The 17,555-nt window shown below is 46.0% G+C and overlaps 1 protein-coding gene across 1 annotated transcript in view; it reads left to right on the top strand.

Annotated features, from left to right (window-relative positions):
* BRINP1 (BMP/retinoic acid inducible neural specific 1) overlaps nt 1-17,555 on the top strand; it is a 93,297-nt gene that overhangs the window by 51,893 nt on the left and 23,849 nt on the right. The window contains exon 3 of the mRNA XM_002196829.7: nt 14,020-14,210. Coding sequence (XP_002196865.4) covers nt 14,020-14,210 — 191 coding nt within the window. The remainder of the gene's footprint in view (nt 1-14,019; nt 14,211-17,555) is intronic.

Here is a 17,555-nt window from a genome sequence, read left to right as displayed (position 1 = left end):
ACCACATTGCTGGTTGATTGTTGGACTGGATGGTCTTGGAGGTCTTTGCCAAATTTAATGATTTAGTGGTTCAGGCCCTGTTTCTGCTCTCTGTAGCTGATGTGGGGTTGTGTTTGCACATCATCAGCACCCTGAGTGAGGTGTGGAGGCAGAGATGAACTGAGTCCTGGGCAGGTAAACCAGGGCAGCAACTTCAGCCATGACCCCGCCATCTACTTTAGTCCTTGCTGGTGAAACACTTTGCCCTGTCTCTACATCTGTGGATTTTCTTCATGGTTGTGCAATATTCTGGATCTCTTCCTGGGAAAAGTTGTTCATCTCCTGCTGCTTTAGCTTCTCCATCTACAGTGACACATTTGTTTAAAGGTGCTTTGAGATCCACATATCAAAGTCACAAATAACAGCTAAAGAAAACATGACTCATGATGGGGAAATTGCCAAGCATGTGCCTGAATAACCAAGTGCCTCAGAGCTTCACAAACAGATCCCAGGAAACAAAAGCATTTGCATTCACAAGTCCCTGTTCACTAGCTAGGACAGGACAAAAATAAAGCTTTTTCTTTATGAAGTGTTGCATAAAAAGCATGGTTATCTTTTCATTGCAGGCCACTTTGCAGCATGCAAAGAGATTGCCTTTCTTCATGAGTTTGTGAATTTTTATTTTATTGCAGTCTTTTTATTTCCTCCATCAAAACATGCCTGAGTTTGAAATGGCATGACTAGGAATGAAAATTAAATACATCAAAACTGATTTTTGTAGAAATGAGATTTTGGAGCAACCAGGGAATATTCAAGGCTTTCTCACAGCTTGTGTTCAGTTTTTTTTTTTGCTAAAGAGAGATGTAGTCTGAGGAAATGGGTCACCTTTTTCCTAGAGAAAATTTCTTCAGTTTTACTGTAATTCTGAAATGTCATAGGCTTTTGGGGACCTTTTTTTTTCTTTTTTAATCTTGTGCAAAACACAAATGTCTCTCATTATGTATGACTCAAATTTTGCTGCAGCTATACTCTGCAGCCATACTCTGCAGCCTATTTTTTTTAAGCCTTAAACTATTATCTTATGCTATTTGCTAGTAATTTCAGACCCAGTCACCATCTGAATCCTATCCTGAGAGGGGACATCCTCTGCACAGAGCCACTGTGGATATTCCTGCTGGAATACTGAAAAGCAGCCCTTGGCCAGTGGCCTGAGTAGAACAGCAGAGCTTGGAAACCAAAGGGATGTGGAAGCCCAGCTCTGAGGGTGAAGGCACAGAACTCAGTGTCCTGAGGGACCATGAGGAGGCACCACTGTTTTCTCCTAAACCAACTCAGAGAAAATAATGTCCCAACACTATGGAAATAAGTGACAGGGATCAAAGCAGGAGGGAAGTGTGGCTTTGTTTTACTATTTTAACAGAGTTTTTGTTCACTTGCTCTCTCCTGTCACACTACAAGACGAAATAACTCACATACAGATGCTAGATGTAAAAGAGGGAGGAAAAGAACTATCAGAGAACTTTATTTTCTGACTCTACAATATACAGCAACCTAAAAGTGACAGTGGATTGGAGGGTGAAACTGCCACCTCTCCAACCACACTGGTGAAACCAACATTCCATCACTTCCCTTTACTTACAAAGAAGAACGCAAAACAATCATCATTTACATGAACAGTGTGAGAAAAGTCAGTAGAAATATGTAAACATCAGAAGGCATAGAAAACTTCTAAGAGAATTTTAAAACTCTCAAAAGAACAGGGCGACACTCTCCTACCTCTGCCACGTACTCCTAGAAGCTTCCTGCAATGGCTGAGATGATGGAGGATAGGAGGAAATGAGGAAATAATGAGGATATGAGGACAGGAGGGTATGAGGAAATGTGGAAATGAGGGTATGAGGAAATGAGGAAGTGAAGAAATGAGGGTATGAGGAAATGAGGAAATCAGGAAATGAGGAAGTGAAGAAATGAGGGTATGAGGAAATGAGGAAATCAGGAAATGAGGAAATGAAGAAATGAGGAAATGAGGAAATGAAGATAGGTGGTTATGAGGATATGAGGATATGAGGGTTTGAGGGTATGAGGATATGTGGAAATGAGGGTATGAGGAAATGAGGAAATGAGGATATGAGGAAATGAGGAAATGAGGAAATGAGGAAATGAGGAAATGAGGAAATGAGGAAATGAGGAAATGAGGAAATGAAGAAATGAGGATATGAGGAAATGAGGAAATCAGGAAATGAGGAAATGAAGAAATGAGGAAATGAGGAAATGAAGAAATGAGGAAATGAGGAAATGAAGATAGGAGGTTATGAGGAAATGAGGTTATGAGGATATGAGGGTATGAGAATATGGGACAATCCCATCTCCTGTGCCATTCTGAGCCTGGTGGCCATCTCTTGGATCAAGGTGGATCAAGGTGCCTTTGTGAGCAGGCAGTGCTTACTCTGCCTATCCTGTTGCACCCCTGCAAGCTGTCTTCCCTGCAGATGCTCTTTGTGCAGCCTGGAGCACACCCTTCCACCTGAAGGATGGCAGGGCAGGGGCTGGACCCTCCTCACTGCACTTTATCTGGACAAAACCCCCCTCAGCTGCCCTGCAGTGAAGGATCCCTGGTGGGAACAGGTGACTTTGCCAACTGGTGGCCTTTAGGCATCCCAGCCACCCACAGCTCCTGCCTGGAATGCTCAGTGGTGTCTCCATCAGCTGAGGATGACTCGGGGTGGGTGGCAGGGGACACTTTCCCAGCTCTGCCCGCTCTGCCCACAAGCCTGGCAGCTGTGCCCAGGTGGCTCTGCCGGGAGTGCCTGGAGGGCTCAGCTGGGTAGAGGAGGCGGGAGCAGCTTTGTATTTAAACATCATCTTCTGTTCTTTTTTTCTCCCCTCTTAAATTAGTGAATTTGAGTCTTTGCCAAGTGAGCGGCACAACTGACCCGAGGAGGGGTGATAGCTCCATTTTCTAACAACAGCTCGAGTTTTGAAACATAGCTGCATGCTGTGTGGGAGAAAATTTGGTTCTTTTTCTTGAGAAAAAGGGCAATCAAGGCTAAATTTCTGATATTACTTTCCAGTACTGACAAACACTGTGCTTAAGCTGCCAGTGGTACAGCAGCCAGGTACCCTTACCTGCAACCTGAGGAATTAAGGTTCAAGGCGACATTTCTCAGTTTTTCCATCTGAGCAAACTGTGAATCATGATAAGTACAGAGCAAAGTTTGGGGCTGTGGTGTCACAGGCTGAGGTTATCAGCTTGCTACAGCTGAAATTAGGAAAAAAGCCTGTGGTCCACACACACACACACCTCTATCTTCAGGAAATGAATCAAGTGCAATTTAATGAAATTATTTGTTCCAAACTGTGTTCTTGTTACAGCCTTTGATTGGTGCTGCTGTGCTCCTTGTAACGCTGGCAGGCTCTGAGTCCACATGGTGAATTTTGGGGCAGGGTAGGCACTGCTTGCTGACAGGGTCCATGAGGCCACAAGGGCTCACCAGGATTTAAATGTGCCAGTCACCTCTGGGTGATTTGTTAGCTGCTCTATAAATTAAACTCCCCCTGCCTGTCTTCCATGACAAACTTGGTTACAAAAGATTTAAATATTCTCATGTACCACTTAGCCACAAGAGGAGGGATTTCATCAAAGGTGTAATCCTCTAATCTACTAGAGTCCCAATAAACACATCAACATGAAAAGGTCTAGTTTTTCCGGTGGTTTTTTGTGGATTTATTGCTTGTTTTGTGCTTTGGGTTTTTTTGTTGGGTTATTTTTGTGTGTTGTTTTAGTTTTGTTTGGCTTTTTCTTTGTTTTGTTGTTGTTATTCACAGTTGTTTCTTGATTCCTCCCTCCCCCTCCCAAACCAATTGATACAGCACAAGACTCCATGGTTTGGGGCATTTTTTCTGTCTATGCCTATACAGCCCTATTTGTCTCAGCATCCTGTGTCTTGGCTTCCCTTCCAACCTGCTGTTGGCTGATCTCTGCCTTCAACTCCCTGGATCAGGATTGTGTGCAAAGGAGTGTCCAAGAAGGGAACTAAAAGAAGCGTGGAGAAGAGAACCTACAATCATGCCAGCTATCCCATCTTTCATCAATAATACCTCAAATTCCTTAAATGACTCAGATGTTTGCTTCAAATTGCTGTTCTTTGAAACCTTGTTCTTGACAGCTCCTTGACATTCCAGGATCAGCTTGATTGTGAATTGTGCATCAAAGTTCTAGAGACAGAAATCCAGGAGATCCTGCTATGAAAAATAATATTTGTGTCATTGTATTGGTAAGCAGAGAACTCAAAATGCCTGATTCACATATGAGTTTGTCTAGGCTATGTCAGGTATTTTAGTGGGAGAACCATTCCTGCTGCCTGTCCCGTGACTTTTATCCTAATTCAAGTGTGAAGGACTGGGTGTCTCTGTGCCGTCCATCCCAGTGCTCGGAGCACAGCACCCTGCAGCCTGTTGGAACAGCTTCCCCAGCAGCTTAAGAAACCATTTCTGCTCTGGGTGAGCTTTCAGGGACCAAACAGGTCTGGAGCAGAACGTTTGCTATCATTGATAGCGTTTGTTAAGCTGCGGTTGCGTGAACAACTCTGGGAGCTCTTGAGTCGAAATCTGAGGTATTGGTGATTCTGAGATTGTAGAAAGTCTCTGTCTGTCAGCCCCGTTGCCAAAGCAGAAGGAGCCATAATTGGTCTGTGCTGGTTTCAAGGTTGTTTATTCTGTTTATCTCTAACATGTTCTGCTGCCCTGCCGCAGCTCTGTCCTGCAGGGCAGCGTGTGGGGCTCTGCCCTCAGTGGGATGGTACAAACATTAAATACCACAAACTACCTGTGCTGGATTTACAATAACGTGCCAATATCTGTCACCTACGTTGGACAGTGTGTCCCCAGCCTAAACCAACAGAAAAATGCCAACACCACAGTGAAACATGGAGGGCATGAAGAAGGAGAAAAAGGACAAGGCACACCCAATTTCCTCCATCTTGTCCCCTTTGGACCCCTTATCTAGAATCCTAAAATTTTACTTTTGCACCCGTGCCACACTTAATTATTACTTATATCAAACACTCAGAGCTTGTAATTCATCCTGTAAGATTGAAAACTCTTTTCCATGGACAGAGATCACAGACAGTGTCTCTGGGGGCTCTGTCCAGGGGGGTTCCTGACCCCTGCCAGGGTCCCAGAGCTTCCAGGGCAGCCAGAGGGAAGCCCTGGATTCCCACACTCTTGGAGAGATGTCACTCCTGCTTCTTGCAGCTCTCATTAACCCCATGGAAATTGCAGAGGCTCAGAAGTGCTGTCAGCCCAGCGTGGGACAGCTGAGGTGGTGTCAGCACTCATGGGAACCCTCCCCAGCACGTCTGCGGGGTGGCCAAGGCTGCTGGAGGCTGGTGTTGGGAAGGGTCTCTGCAGGGCCCGAGGTGTGGGGTTTTCACAAGGAAATCTGCACAAATAACCTTACAGGGAGAGCTGGGGGAATGAATATCCATGAGCTGTTTGCACTGGAACTGGTGGGTGAGATGGAAGGGCATTGCAGCAGCTGGCTCTGGTGGGGTTTGGGAACAGATCCACTGTCGCCAGCCAGGGGACTGTGTGCAAATCACAAATGGGACGGGGCTGCTGAGGAACGTGTCTGCAGCTGTTCCTTTTCCAGCATCACTCTCATTCCATGGTTGTGACAATGGGAAGATGCCGGCAGCTCACATCCCAGGCAACAGACTCAATGTTACAACTTACTTTAAAAGCTCTTTGACCAATCACACAGAGCAAAATCATATTGCCAGTGGTTGTATCCGACCACTATAAGCACACGTACCTCTGGTTAAAACAATGCTCGCTGATTTCCAATACAATACCTCTTGAAAGCCTTAAGATACAATGCACAGAGCTCCATTATTAAACTTAGAACTTCCTAATATCTCGCTAGATAGACTTTTCTATAGCCACAGGCAGCTGTGTTGAAGAAGTTCAGAAGTTACTGTGTGTTATTGAGGATGCAGAAATCCATGACCTGGAGGTGATCCCAAGACGCTGAAAGGGCAGAAACCTACTCTGTCATATTTTCATGTGTTTGGATTTGAAGTCAGGGTTAAGAATTACAGCCACATCCTGGCCATGATCACATTTAATAATAAACAAATCTAATAATGATCAAATTTAATGACCTACCTTTTTACTTGTTCTTACCTATGCTGAATCACTCTGCTTTGAGTCTCTAATAATTAATTTATTTCAGGTTTTTTTGACAAATTAATCTTTTTGGGCACCCAACAATTCCATGTTGCTTCCTAAGAGACTCAAATGCAGTCGCATCCTAAGAGCAAGCACAACATTTGGAATCATGTTTGTCTGGCTGGATTTTAATTCAGTGCTGGCACAACCTTTTTACCAAGGGGCTTTCAAGGTCACATGAAATTCCTCTGACTTTGAAGTAATTTTATTTCATTTTGATTCTTGCAACTGCCATGTTCTTCTGGACCTCTTTTTTACCTCCCACATCCCCTCTCTCAAAAAAGAAAAAACTCTCAGAGCTTTCAACTCTGTAACAATTTAATATCTTTAAGAAAATGATTAGAGAGATGAAAACAAAACTCTGGATCAGGCTGAAATGTTTGCCCAAAAAAGGGAGAGTATGAGGTTTCAGACCCCTCAGCCAACACCAAGCACATGGCCAAAGGACAGACCAAGGGGAAAAAACAACAAGAGATTGTTCCTTTGTCCTTTGGAGCCAGGTGGAGGAGGAAGTAGTCCCATAGCACTGCTTAATTTCTGCCATAGGACTGTGCTGAATGATTCAAACTCTGATTGTCCTCTCCTTGGCTCAGTCCTACCCAGGTAAATGCCCTTACAGCCATAAAGTTGCTGCAGACAGCACAGCATTTATCAATAGATCAATAGTCAATTTATTTATCTCATTCACCTGCCAGCTGTCATAAGTGAGCCTGTCTTCTTGCCTGGTTGTTATGCAAAATGCTGTTAGACTTTCAACTTAAGTGATTTCTTTTTCATACGTCTCTGGAATTAAATTTTTAGCATTTTTTGTTGTTTTTTTTTTCTCTCTCTTTCATGGCAGAGTTTCAGCCTCTGTCTAATTTGGAACTAGTTTAAATCTACAGACTGGAGGTTTTTTAAATAGATTAGGGGGGATGAGTGCCAAACCCTCACAGGAAACTAATTCTTGCAGGTCCTTTGAAAAGCTCAGCTTTGAAGAGTGACTTCTTCATGCTGGCCTAGATAGGGAAGAGGCCAAGCTGCAGAGGACAGTGCTAAAGGAATATTGCAGTGCTCAGCCTGGGGCTGTCTGGCACTTTGAGGGCACAGACTGGAAATGAAATATCACTGACCCCACCATAATCACAGATACCCCGCACAGGCTCCTATAAAGCCTGATCTGGCAGAACAAGATAAGCATTATAGTGCTGTTGTCATGCTCAGCCCTGTCCCCTGGCATTGTTTCCAGGATCCAGGGCTCACAGGAACCTGGAAGAGTCATCATCCTGAGGACTGGAGATAATCAGGACTCTGCAGCCAGTGGCTGGGACAATTGGGCTGGAAAAAGGAAAGGCAAAGCAAAACAAACCCCCCAAACCAACACCTCTGTTGTAGGAGCATCTGGAAAGGCTCTGGAATATTTAGGGCTGACACAGAACATGTTTCTTACCCAGACAAGGACTAAAATCTGTCTGGTTTAGTTCACACTCATTCTGACAGCTACTAATATTTGTCTGCAGCACACATAGACATGTCCAAAAATATCTCTCTTAATGGTGGTGAAGTGCTTGAAGGAAAACAGGGGCAGAGACACCAAAATCCCAGGGAACATCCTTCTGACATCAGGGAGTCCTGATGACATCACAGTCAATTATGTGGGCAATATGCCAAGGAGAGGGCATGAAATAATGTTTGTGTCCTGCTGCTACCGAAGAGCATGCTGCCTTCAGGAAGGCCCATCACCTTTGGGAGCAGCTGGTGACTTCCAAGATGAATTTTATTTAAAAAGTAAAGAGCCTTGGAGCAGAAAGGAGCTGGTGCCTTGTCCTTGCCCAGTTCCCAGGGAAGGGTGGGGCTGCTCCTGTTTGAGTGTGCACTTGGTGGGATGCTCTGAAGGATCTACATCCAGGAGGGGCTGGGCTGATCTGCTTAGGCTTTGCTCACTGCCTTCCTCCTCTGCTATCTTTTTTCCTTTTTTAAAACTGTGACTGTCCTGATCATTATTTAATGCATTTAATTTCTTTTTTTGTTTCAAGCACCAGCCCCCAAGGTCTGTGCTGAACTTGTTTCCTCACTTACATGCTTTGGTCGTCTTGGCCATGTGGAGATGGGGAATTTAATTTGCTCTGATGTCCCCCCCTGCCTCAGATTTCCCTCCCTGGGTAGAGATGCTCCTGCCCTTGGATCCTGCTGTCCTTTCTGATGGGGCAGAGTGGGGTCTGCATGATGCTCCTATTCCGCCTCTTGACTTTTCCTCCCTCTTCTGTAGTTTTCCCCCTGTTTTTCTGTTTCCCTGGAGGGTCATAGTGCTAATGAGCACTGAGACATTCCTAGTGGCTCCTCGTGTCCCTGACACGCTGGCCTTGATGGAAGCTCATTCATGCAGGCTTGAAGGGGCAGTATTTTCTCATCCTCAGCCGTATTCAAATAAAATGTGTCCCCTTGCTGTTGAAGGGAGGAAAGCCCTCAATCTGTGTATGTGCCTCCCTGTGGCAGTACTTCCACCCTCATCCCTCTTCCCTCTTGCCTCCTTTCCCCCTTCAGCACCTCCTCCCCCTTTCAGCCCTTAAAGAAGCTCCTCTGTATTTTCTCTGTGCTGGCCTGGAAGGTATTTCCTGGCACAAACTGGGCTCTCAGCCCTGTTCAGACAGAGCCCCAACAAGTGCCTCTCCCCACTACTCAGACCTTGGTCAGAGTTTCTCCTTAACCCCTCCCTGCCTCAGGGACACCGACCCTTCCTCCTCCTTGCTAACAGGTTTCTCATCCTTCCAAAGCCATTCAAAGCTCCCCTGCTGGCAGAAGTTCAGGTCCTTGCTTGGGATTTCCCCTGAGGGTCAGGAGACTCTGTACCAATCCCAACTGTACCAATCCCAGCTGTACCATGGGGTGCCCCCCAATCCCAGTCCAGTCTTTGCAACTTCTTCACCTGACAAACAAGTGATGCACAGGGCAATATTTCTCTTTCTAAAATGCCTCAGTAGCTGTAGAGGCCTCAGCTTTGTGTCCCAGGTGGTGGCACAGAGGCTGTGGTGCCACTGGTGGCTCAGAGAAGTGACGAGGCAGCCCAGGATGGTTTTGTGAGGAAAGGTTCCAGTACCCTTTGCACCCATTATCCACGAATCCAAGGCCTTGGTGTGGCCTCACAAGATTCACAGGTGGAAGGATTCAGTGGTGACAAACAGACAGGAGTATAATTTACCTAACACAGCACTCTGAATTCATTTGGCTGATTTTCTGCTTCTGCAGAAAATGCAATTAAATCTAGAGTTGAAAGCTAATAGAAAACCTGTTCTTGGAGGTGTTTCTTCAGAGATTTCAGGAGTTTCAGGCTGGAACATTCCCTAAGGCCAGATCTATGCTGTTCCCTGCAAATATAATTTTTTTTTTATGACCTCAATAATTCTAAATTATTTCAGTAGCCATATCTATTAATGTTAAGTCTATTTTGCAAAACTGTACCATAATCTTGGCCTCAGGTAAATCTTGCAGCTGAGGGTTCTGTAGGTTGCATGGAAGACTTCTGAAATTAGAGGTTTGCTTTCCATGTAAAATACTGGAATTCAGAGAGACACGTTTAAAATGTATTTTTTGGACATTAATAAAGAAGCTTAACAAAGCCATATCATTTGCTTGACTATTGAGGTTGGAGCAGATGACCCCACTGGTGTTCCCTTCCTTTGATTCCAATCCCAATGAACCAACAGCACACAAAGAAATAAAACAGCCAAATGCTATGTAAAACCTATAAAAAAGCTTGAAAAATGTCACTAAGTAAATTCAAATAATGCATAACTTAGAGGGAATTGCAACTGGTTCATGGATATTCTATGAGCAGAAGATAAACATCTAAGTTAGTTGCATAAATTATTCATCATAACATATTTGCTCAGCTTTTCTTGTCAGCTGGGAAAGCCACACATCCAAGCACAGGGAGAGAAGAGCAGAACTGGGCTTCACCTCCTGATGTGCCCTGGGAGCAGGAAGCCCTGGGGAGGGCTGGGTGGAAAAGTCTCCTTCACTGTTGTGCTTTAGAGGTGGATTCTGCTCAGGGTTCATCTGCTGCATGAATGGGGACTGGGATTGTCCCTTGGCAGCAGGAAAGGCTGAAGATATGACAGTGATTTCTTTAAAACTCCTGCTTTTGCCTCCTGCCAGTGGTGTCAAAGGGTGACATTGGACCTGATGTAGAAAATGAACCCACTTTCCCTTTGGACACGTTTATCAAAATGTCATTCTCCTTCCCTGCCTTCTCCTGCCTTCACTGCCCATTGATTCCCAGTTTGTCCTGCCTGTCTCCCCACCCTGAATGGAGACACTCCCAGGCTCTGGGTGCTGATACATCCTGGAATCCTGGAGTGCTTTGACTTAGAAAGGACCTTAAAGCCCATCCCATCCCATCCCATCCCATCCCATCCCATCCCATCCCATCCCATCCCATCCCATCCCATCCCATCCCATCCCATCCCATCCCATCCCATCCCATCCCATCCCATCCCATCCCATCCCATCCCATCCCATCCCACCCCTGCCATGGCAGGGACACCTCCCACTGTCCCAGGCTGCTCCCAGCCCTGTCCAGCCTGGACACTGCAGGGATCCAGGGGCAGCCACAGCTTTGCTGAAGGAGAATGGGGATCAATACCTGACCAGCTGCACATAAACCATCTCCTGCAAAGCAGCCAAACCAAACTTTCTGTACTTTATTGGGAACATGAAACATTCCCTCAGCCCTTTCAGAAAACGTGCTGGCTCGGGAGTGCTCTGATCCCTCCTGGCTTTATGGATACTGCAGGGAGCAGGAATCTGAATGTGTGCTTGAGTTTTACAGGAATAATCCTCTCTTTGGAGAGGAAGCACAGATGGCATTCTTCCTATGCTTGCTAGTTATGATTTTTCTGATGGAACATGGTGTGTCTATTCATTATAAAAACTTGCCTGTCTTTGAGCATCCAGCTCTGCCTCTTCCCATGCAGGGCAACTGCTGAAGGGACTATTCCTTCCTCAAAGGGGATTCCCTTGTGGAGCAAGGTCTGGGATTGAAACTCTAATCTGGGATGATTAGAGAAACCTCTCTGTAGTGTCAGAGAGAAACTATTTGTCTTTACTTTTAAAGTTTTATCTATCATTAAAATCAACTTTTACAAAATTCTGGGACAGCAGAGAACACCCTCTGCTCCACAAAGGGAATACATTGGTGATGTATTTGTTATCTGCAGACAGCTTAGGAGCAAATGATCTGTTTCAATCACTCCTTGTGTTAAGAACCCATTGTATGGGGGAGGGTTTTGCCTTTTGACTGAGCTTTTTCTAGGAAGGATGGATGTTTCTTCAGATTGCAAGGTTTGACACTAATGACTCTTGTAATGTAGTAGGAGGTGTGTTTTGTTTTGGCATTTTCACTTGGCTTGTGAAAGCAAGGAACTACAGAGGGGGCATTAGCTCAGGTGTAAGGAGATATTTTGAAGTAAATAGCTGGCTCTTTGCTGTTTTGATGAATGTAACTGCTGTCAGGCAGCGTGGAGTGTTGTGAAGGGGCACAATCAAAATAAATACCTGCATAATCACATTAGGTTGAGTATGCTAACACACACAGAGTGGACTGAGTATACAATCAGCCTGGGCAGAAAAAATCTGGTTTGTGATCCTGGCTTTGCAACTGAGTCTCTGAATCTGCCTATGGGTCAGTGTCTCTGCCAGCCAGGTGGGAACTGTGCTGGGAGGACACTCCCTGATGGGAAACGCTGCCTCAGGGCCAGGGGTTGTCATTCCTGGTTTGACTGGGTGTTATGGATTATTCACACCAGCCACAGTGACAGATTTGACCCAGGATCCTGCTGGGAATGCCAAGTTTGCCTGGAGGTTTCCAGTTAGTCTTTGCTGGGTTACAGTGTGAGCTGGGTGCCTGCAGAGAGGACCCCTGTCCCAGTTCATGCCTCAGAATTATACCTGTGCCACTGACCTCAAATCTAACCCCAAATCCTTAATTCTGATCAGTAGTCCCTTAATTTATTTTTTTTTTTTACTGGGCCTAGCCTTCTTCTGAAGTTACTTCATTCTCTTGGAAGAGTCTCCTTGGTCCTTATCTTCATTCCACTTGTTTCTGCTGAATTCAGCTTTTTCCTTGTTAGCAGCACTAATTCTCTCAAAGAAGTTTACTCTTGGTCAGCTCTTGCAGGTGAGGGCTTCCTCTGCTTTAGCTGCTGCTGCTGAGCCACACTAATGCTAAACAAGATTATTCCCAGAGAACACCGTTATTGAATTTCTTCTGAAACACTGGCATAAAGTTAAATTTTAAAGTTAAATTTTTTCCGTAGAGGCTGGTGTGGGGCTGTGGTTTGGATTTTGCTGGAAGCAGTGCTGATAGCACAGGTGTGCTGCTGAGCAGAGTTTACACAGGTCAGGGCTCTTCTGCCTCTCATCCCACCCCACCAGTGCTGAGGTTGGGATGCACAAGGAGCTGTGGGGGGACAAAGCCTGGACAGATGACCCCAACTGACCCCAGGGACATCCCACACCACAGGGCATCCTGCTCAGCTTGTAGGGCTGAGGAAAGAGGAGAAGAGGGGGATGTGCAGTGTGAGAAGTCTGTCTTCCCCAGTGCTGAACTCCAGACTGTGATGACAAGTGGGAAATGAACTCCTTGTTTTGCTTTGCTTGCCCTTGCAGCTTTTGCTTTATCTGCTAAACTTTATCTCAACTCATGAGTTCTCTCACTTTCACCCTGCTGATTCTCCTCCTCTCCAGGAGGAGTCAGTGGCTGCGTGGGGCTGAGCTGCCAGCTGGGATTAAACCACACCTATAATCTAAATAAAATATTTGTCTTAAGCCCAAGTTACAGGAATAGGTGGATGAAAAGTGACAGAGAAGCCTGTGAGCTGATGGTTTGGGAGATAACTTAAGATAGAGCAGGTGCATTGTAGGAGAATGGGTATAAATAACATCCTCTCCTTTAAGGAAGGCTTTGCTCAATATTTTTTGAAAGACAATAATAGGTTTCTCATTTTTCAGGTGCTCAGCTGGCGATGTTTACGAGGCCTGATTTTTAGATTGCAGGTGTGCAAGCTTTTCTCTAGGCATTTCCCTCTGTGTCATTTCAAAATGGATACCTGCAATAAAGAACTGCTTTTGCAAACATTAACTTTATTTTTTTTTTTCCAGTTGATCTCAGTTTAAAAGCATGGATTTGAGAATCATTTTGGGTTTGTTTTTTTTTTTTCCTAAAACAAGAACAAAACCTCCACTTTCATCCTGGACTCTGCTTATACCTGAATCCATCCTTTTACAAGGTTTATCTCAAAAATTGTTTTCCAGAATGCTCTCTTGACATACTCATGGTGCTGAAAGATGAAGATGTTGGAGAAAATGTATTTTCTTCAGCTTTGCTTTGCAAAAGTGTGCTAGGAAGGATTTTGGGCATTAGAGATAGAACAATGATCAGTTTGGGTTAGATCTGTGGTCTAGACCATTTGCTGACAGAGACCAGAATTTGCTGCTTTATGGAGAAATGAAAGAGCCTAAAGTGTGGGAGGGTGAAAGGACCAGCCTGCTTTTGTTTTAGGGAAGTCCAACTCTCTGACAGACACCTCTGATGACTCCAAGGCCAGCTCCTGACCAGCCTGCCCCTTGTAGTGTGCAGTTATCGTGCAGTAATCTCGCTTTTCCTCCTCTCCTCCCCTTCCCCTCTGTCCAGCCTTGTGGCCTGATGTGCGTATCCACGTGGGGGTGTCCAACAGGATTGGCCCCTTCTCCATCCTCCTTTCCCACCCCTGGTGACTCTCCCTGCCCCTGCAGACTGGGAGCCTCACCCCAGTTGTGTTCTGTGTTGTGGCACAGGGAGTTTGCCCGTTGGAAGGTGAGGAACACAGCCATCGAGAGGAGGGACCTGCTCCACAACCCGCTGCCCCTGATGCCCGAGTTCCAGAGGAGCATCCGCCTGCTGGGCAGGAGACCCACCACGCAGCAGTTCATCGACACCATCATCAAAAAGTACGGCACCCACCTCCTCATCTCTGCCACCCTGGGAGGTAGGTGGCACCGGGCTGGGGCTGGACAGGGGGGCTCTGGGGGCACTGGGGTGAGATGACCGAGAGGAGACCTCATTAATGAGTATAATTATCTAAAGGGAGGTGCCTAGAGCATGGATCAGGCTCATCTTGGTGGTGCCAGCTACAAGAGGAACAGGCAGAAACTTATGCCTTGGGAGTTCCAGCTGAACATGAGGAAGAATTTTTTGGGAGCACTGGAACAGATTGCCCAGAGAGGGTGTGGAGTCTCCCTCACAGAAGATGTTCCAGAACCAGCTGGATGCTGTCCTGTGCCATGTGCTCTGGGATGACTCTGTAGAGCAGGGGGGCTGGACCAAATACCCCTCTGTGCTCCTTTCCAGTCTGAGCCACCCTGTGACTCTGAAAGCCGTGGGGACACAGGCCAGGCTGCAGCTCCCCTCCCAAAGCCCACCTGTGTCCCCAGAGAGCCTCTGCAAATGAATTCAGAGTGTGAGGTGGGAGCTGTGCCCCCGCTGCTCTGAGCACCCTGTGTGCAGGACAAACACATCCCTCAGCTGGGGAACTGTCCTGCCAGCCCTGCACCACTGCCCTCAGCTTCACAACAGAACGTGCTCATCCCTCTTTTTCACAGGATGAAAACAAATGCAGGGGAAAAAAACATCTTTTCTTGCTGGAACTGGAGGAATTTTAAAGAGCTCCAGGAAAAGGGAGTTCAAGGAGTTGGGCAGGGAGCGTGAACAGAGGGGGAGAGATGGCCAGAAGGCTGAATGCATTAACATGGAGCAGACTTCTGGAAAAACAGGAGTTCGGTAAAATTCAAAATGTGTATGCAAGGGCTGCAGAGAGGTCTGTGTGTGCACAGAATGTGTCAGGGATGACATCAGAGAGAGCCCTGTAGGGCCATGAACTCCTGAGCAGGCGCTGCTGGTGGTGCTGCAGGAACATTCTGAGTAGCTACTGGAGGGGTGCAAATCAACAGCTCCTGCTGATGTTTACTCTTGGCTCTTTTTTCCACTCTGTATTATTTTCATGGTTCTTTTCCCCCTTTGGGGTGTGCCTTTCTTTCATTTAAATGCTTTTCTTCCAAGAACAACTATCTGTGAGAAGGATTCTGCAGTGCTAAAGGCTCGGTTTTACTTCAAAACTTGTTGTTGTTGCTTCTTCTAACGTACCTCGCCTCCAGCCTTGCCACATTGCCGTGTCTGTGGTGAACTTTGAGGAATTTCTGGCCATCTGTCTGTTCCCAGAGCATTCTGCAGACACTGGGGTGAGATTAGATGTGTGCATATGATTCATGCACAAATTAGGTGGTAGGTAAATTGGCACAGTTCCCCTGAAGTCAAATGGCCTCTGGTGTGGTGATGTCCTTCAAAGATCCCTGGGCTTGCTCTTCCAGTCCAGGCACTCAAACAAGTCCATTCCATCAGCAAGAAATGTGAGAGAAACGAGGCTTCCAAGCATTGAAGAGCACAAGTGACTGCTTTCTTCGGGCCTGAATGAAGTCTGGGTAAAGATAAACTGCTTTTTATTGAAGAATTCATTTTTCAGGACCATGTTTTACAGAGCCCAAGACAGCCAAGTAGAGGCTTTTTTTTAGGTTTAGTTTTTTTCCCATTGACATTCCTCTTTTTCTTGTCACTCACATCCATGGAAATTCAAAATAAGAAAGACCTTTGATGGTAAAATATATTTTTAATTTTGCCTGGCTGAGGTTGTAAATTATTCACAGGGGCTTGTTTCTTCCCCTGATTTTACAACACAACAACTTTAAATATGCAGAGACTTGTAATGAGAACTGGGGTTGGAGGGGAGCACTAAACGCCCCACCAGCCCCCAGCATGGTGGGCAATGGTGGGGAGAAAAAGAAGATTTATTCTGGCAAGGGCAGTCGCAGGGAAAATACAGATGGAGCTGGGCATGCATTATGCACGGAGGACACGCTCCAATCACAGGCATGGGCTAAACAAGAGCTCTGGGACACGAAAGCAGACATGTCCTGGCACACTGGCCCTCCCAGTGATAGTAAAAGGGTTTTAAAATCATGGGGATTTAAGGTTAAAAGGAAAATTAAGCTTAGTAGGCCCTGAAAAGATAAATAAATACCCTAAATGCATGTAGGCCTTGTACCTTGCTAGAACTGCACCTGTGTAGCTAGTACATGATAAATGATATAATTGTTAGATGTGATGATTGTTTAGTAATTAAATATAATTGCTGTTTAATCGTAAGGATAATCATGAGAAAACTGTGGTCAGGGGCCTAAGAAAGCTCATGAGAAACTCATGTCAATGTATACAATAGAACAATGTAAGTTTAATAATTAATATGTAAGTTATATAATGATAGAATATAAAACACGTTCAGCTCGAAAGCCATGTGGGAGTCAGATTTGGGTCTGTACCCCTGACTCCCAGAGCTAACAATAAAAGCACCTGCAGATAATCATATCCTGTGATTATTTGTGTTCCTGAGCACTAACACCAGGTCCTGGTGCCTCCCCACCCAGCAGAGCTACAAGCAGCTCTGCCCTGGGTTACAGCTCAGCCTGGTGCCTGAGGAGGTGGCAGAGAGTGACAAGCACACAGGAATTTGTCCAGCTCTGAAACACCAGCTCCTGGGAGGGTGGGACATGGAGCAGCACCTGAACGCAGCAATTTTCACAGCTGGCCACAGCAGGAACAGCTCTGGTGCCTTTCAACCTACAAAGCAGCCAGGGCCCCCGAGAGCCCAGTAAAACCCAGCCCTGCTCCAGTCTGGTTCTGACAAAGGCACTGTGAAGGGTCACTTTGAGGGCATCCATGCTCTGGGAGGGAGCACACAGAGCTGAGAGCCAATTTTCAGGGAAATCCCTCAAGGAAAAACAACTTTGAACATATCATTCACTTAATTAAAGGAGAAATTAAGACTTAATAATGCAGGAAAATTCTGTTAACCTCTCTTGATCCAAGAGTTGCTTTCCCATGTGACCCCTCCATGGGGATGCTGTGCTTTTCCAGCTCTGCACAGAGCTACACAAAGCAGGTTTCCAGCAGCAGTGTCCCTGCTCAGCACCCCTCAGTCCCAGGGATAGCACTGCTCCTTCAGGAAAAACCACCATCACTCATGGACTTCTCCGTTTTCTTCCTTTGGAGGAAAAAATGACAACTTTTGTGGGGAAATCACTGATCCCCACTGCCCCAGAGCACAGGTTTCTCTTCTCCGCTGTGTTTCTTAGTGCCTGGGTGGTGTTGTGTAGGGATCAAATCCAAGAGGAGACCTGCTGGTGACCTGACACCAGTGCTGATGCCTGATGTGATTCCAGCCAGGCTTCCTGCCTGCCCTCTGGCCAAGGATTCCAGCCTCAGCATTCCTCTAGTGAAAATG

Source organism: Taeniopygia guttata, chromosome 17 (genome assembly GCF_048771995.1).
Source record: "Taeniopygia guttata chromosome 17, bTaeGut7.mat, whole genome shotgun sequence".
NCBI classification, from domain to species: Eukaryota; Metazoa; Chordata; class Aves; order Passeriformes; family Estrildidae; genus Taeniopygia; species Taeniopygia guttata.
The sequence above is the reverse complement of the archived record's forward strand: the minus strand, read 5'-3'. Positions and strand labels throughout refer to the sequence as shown.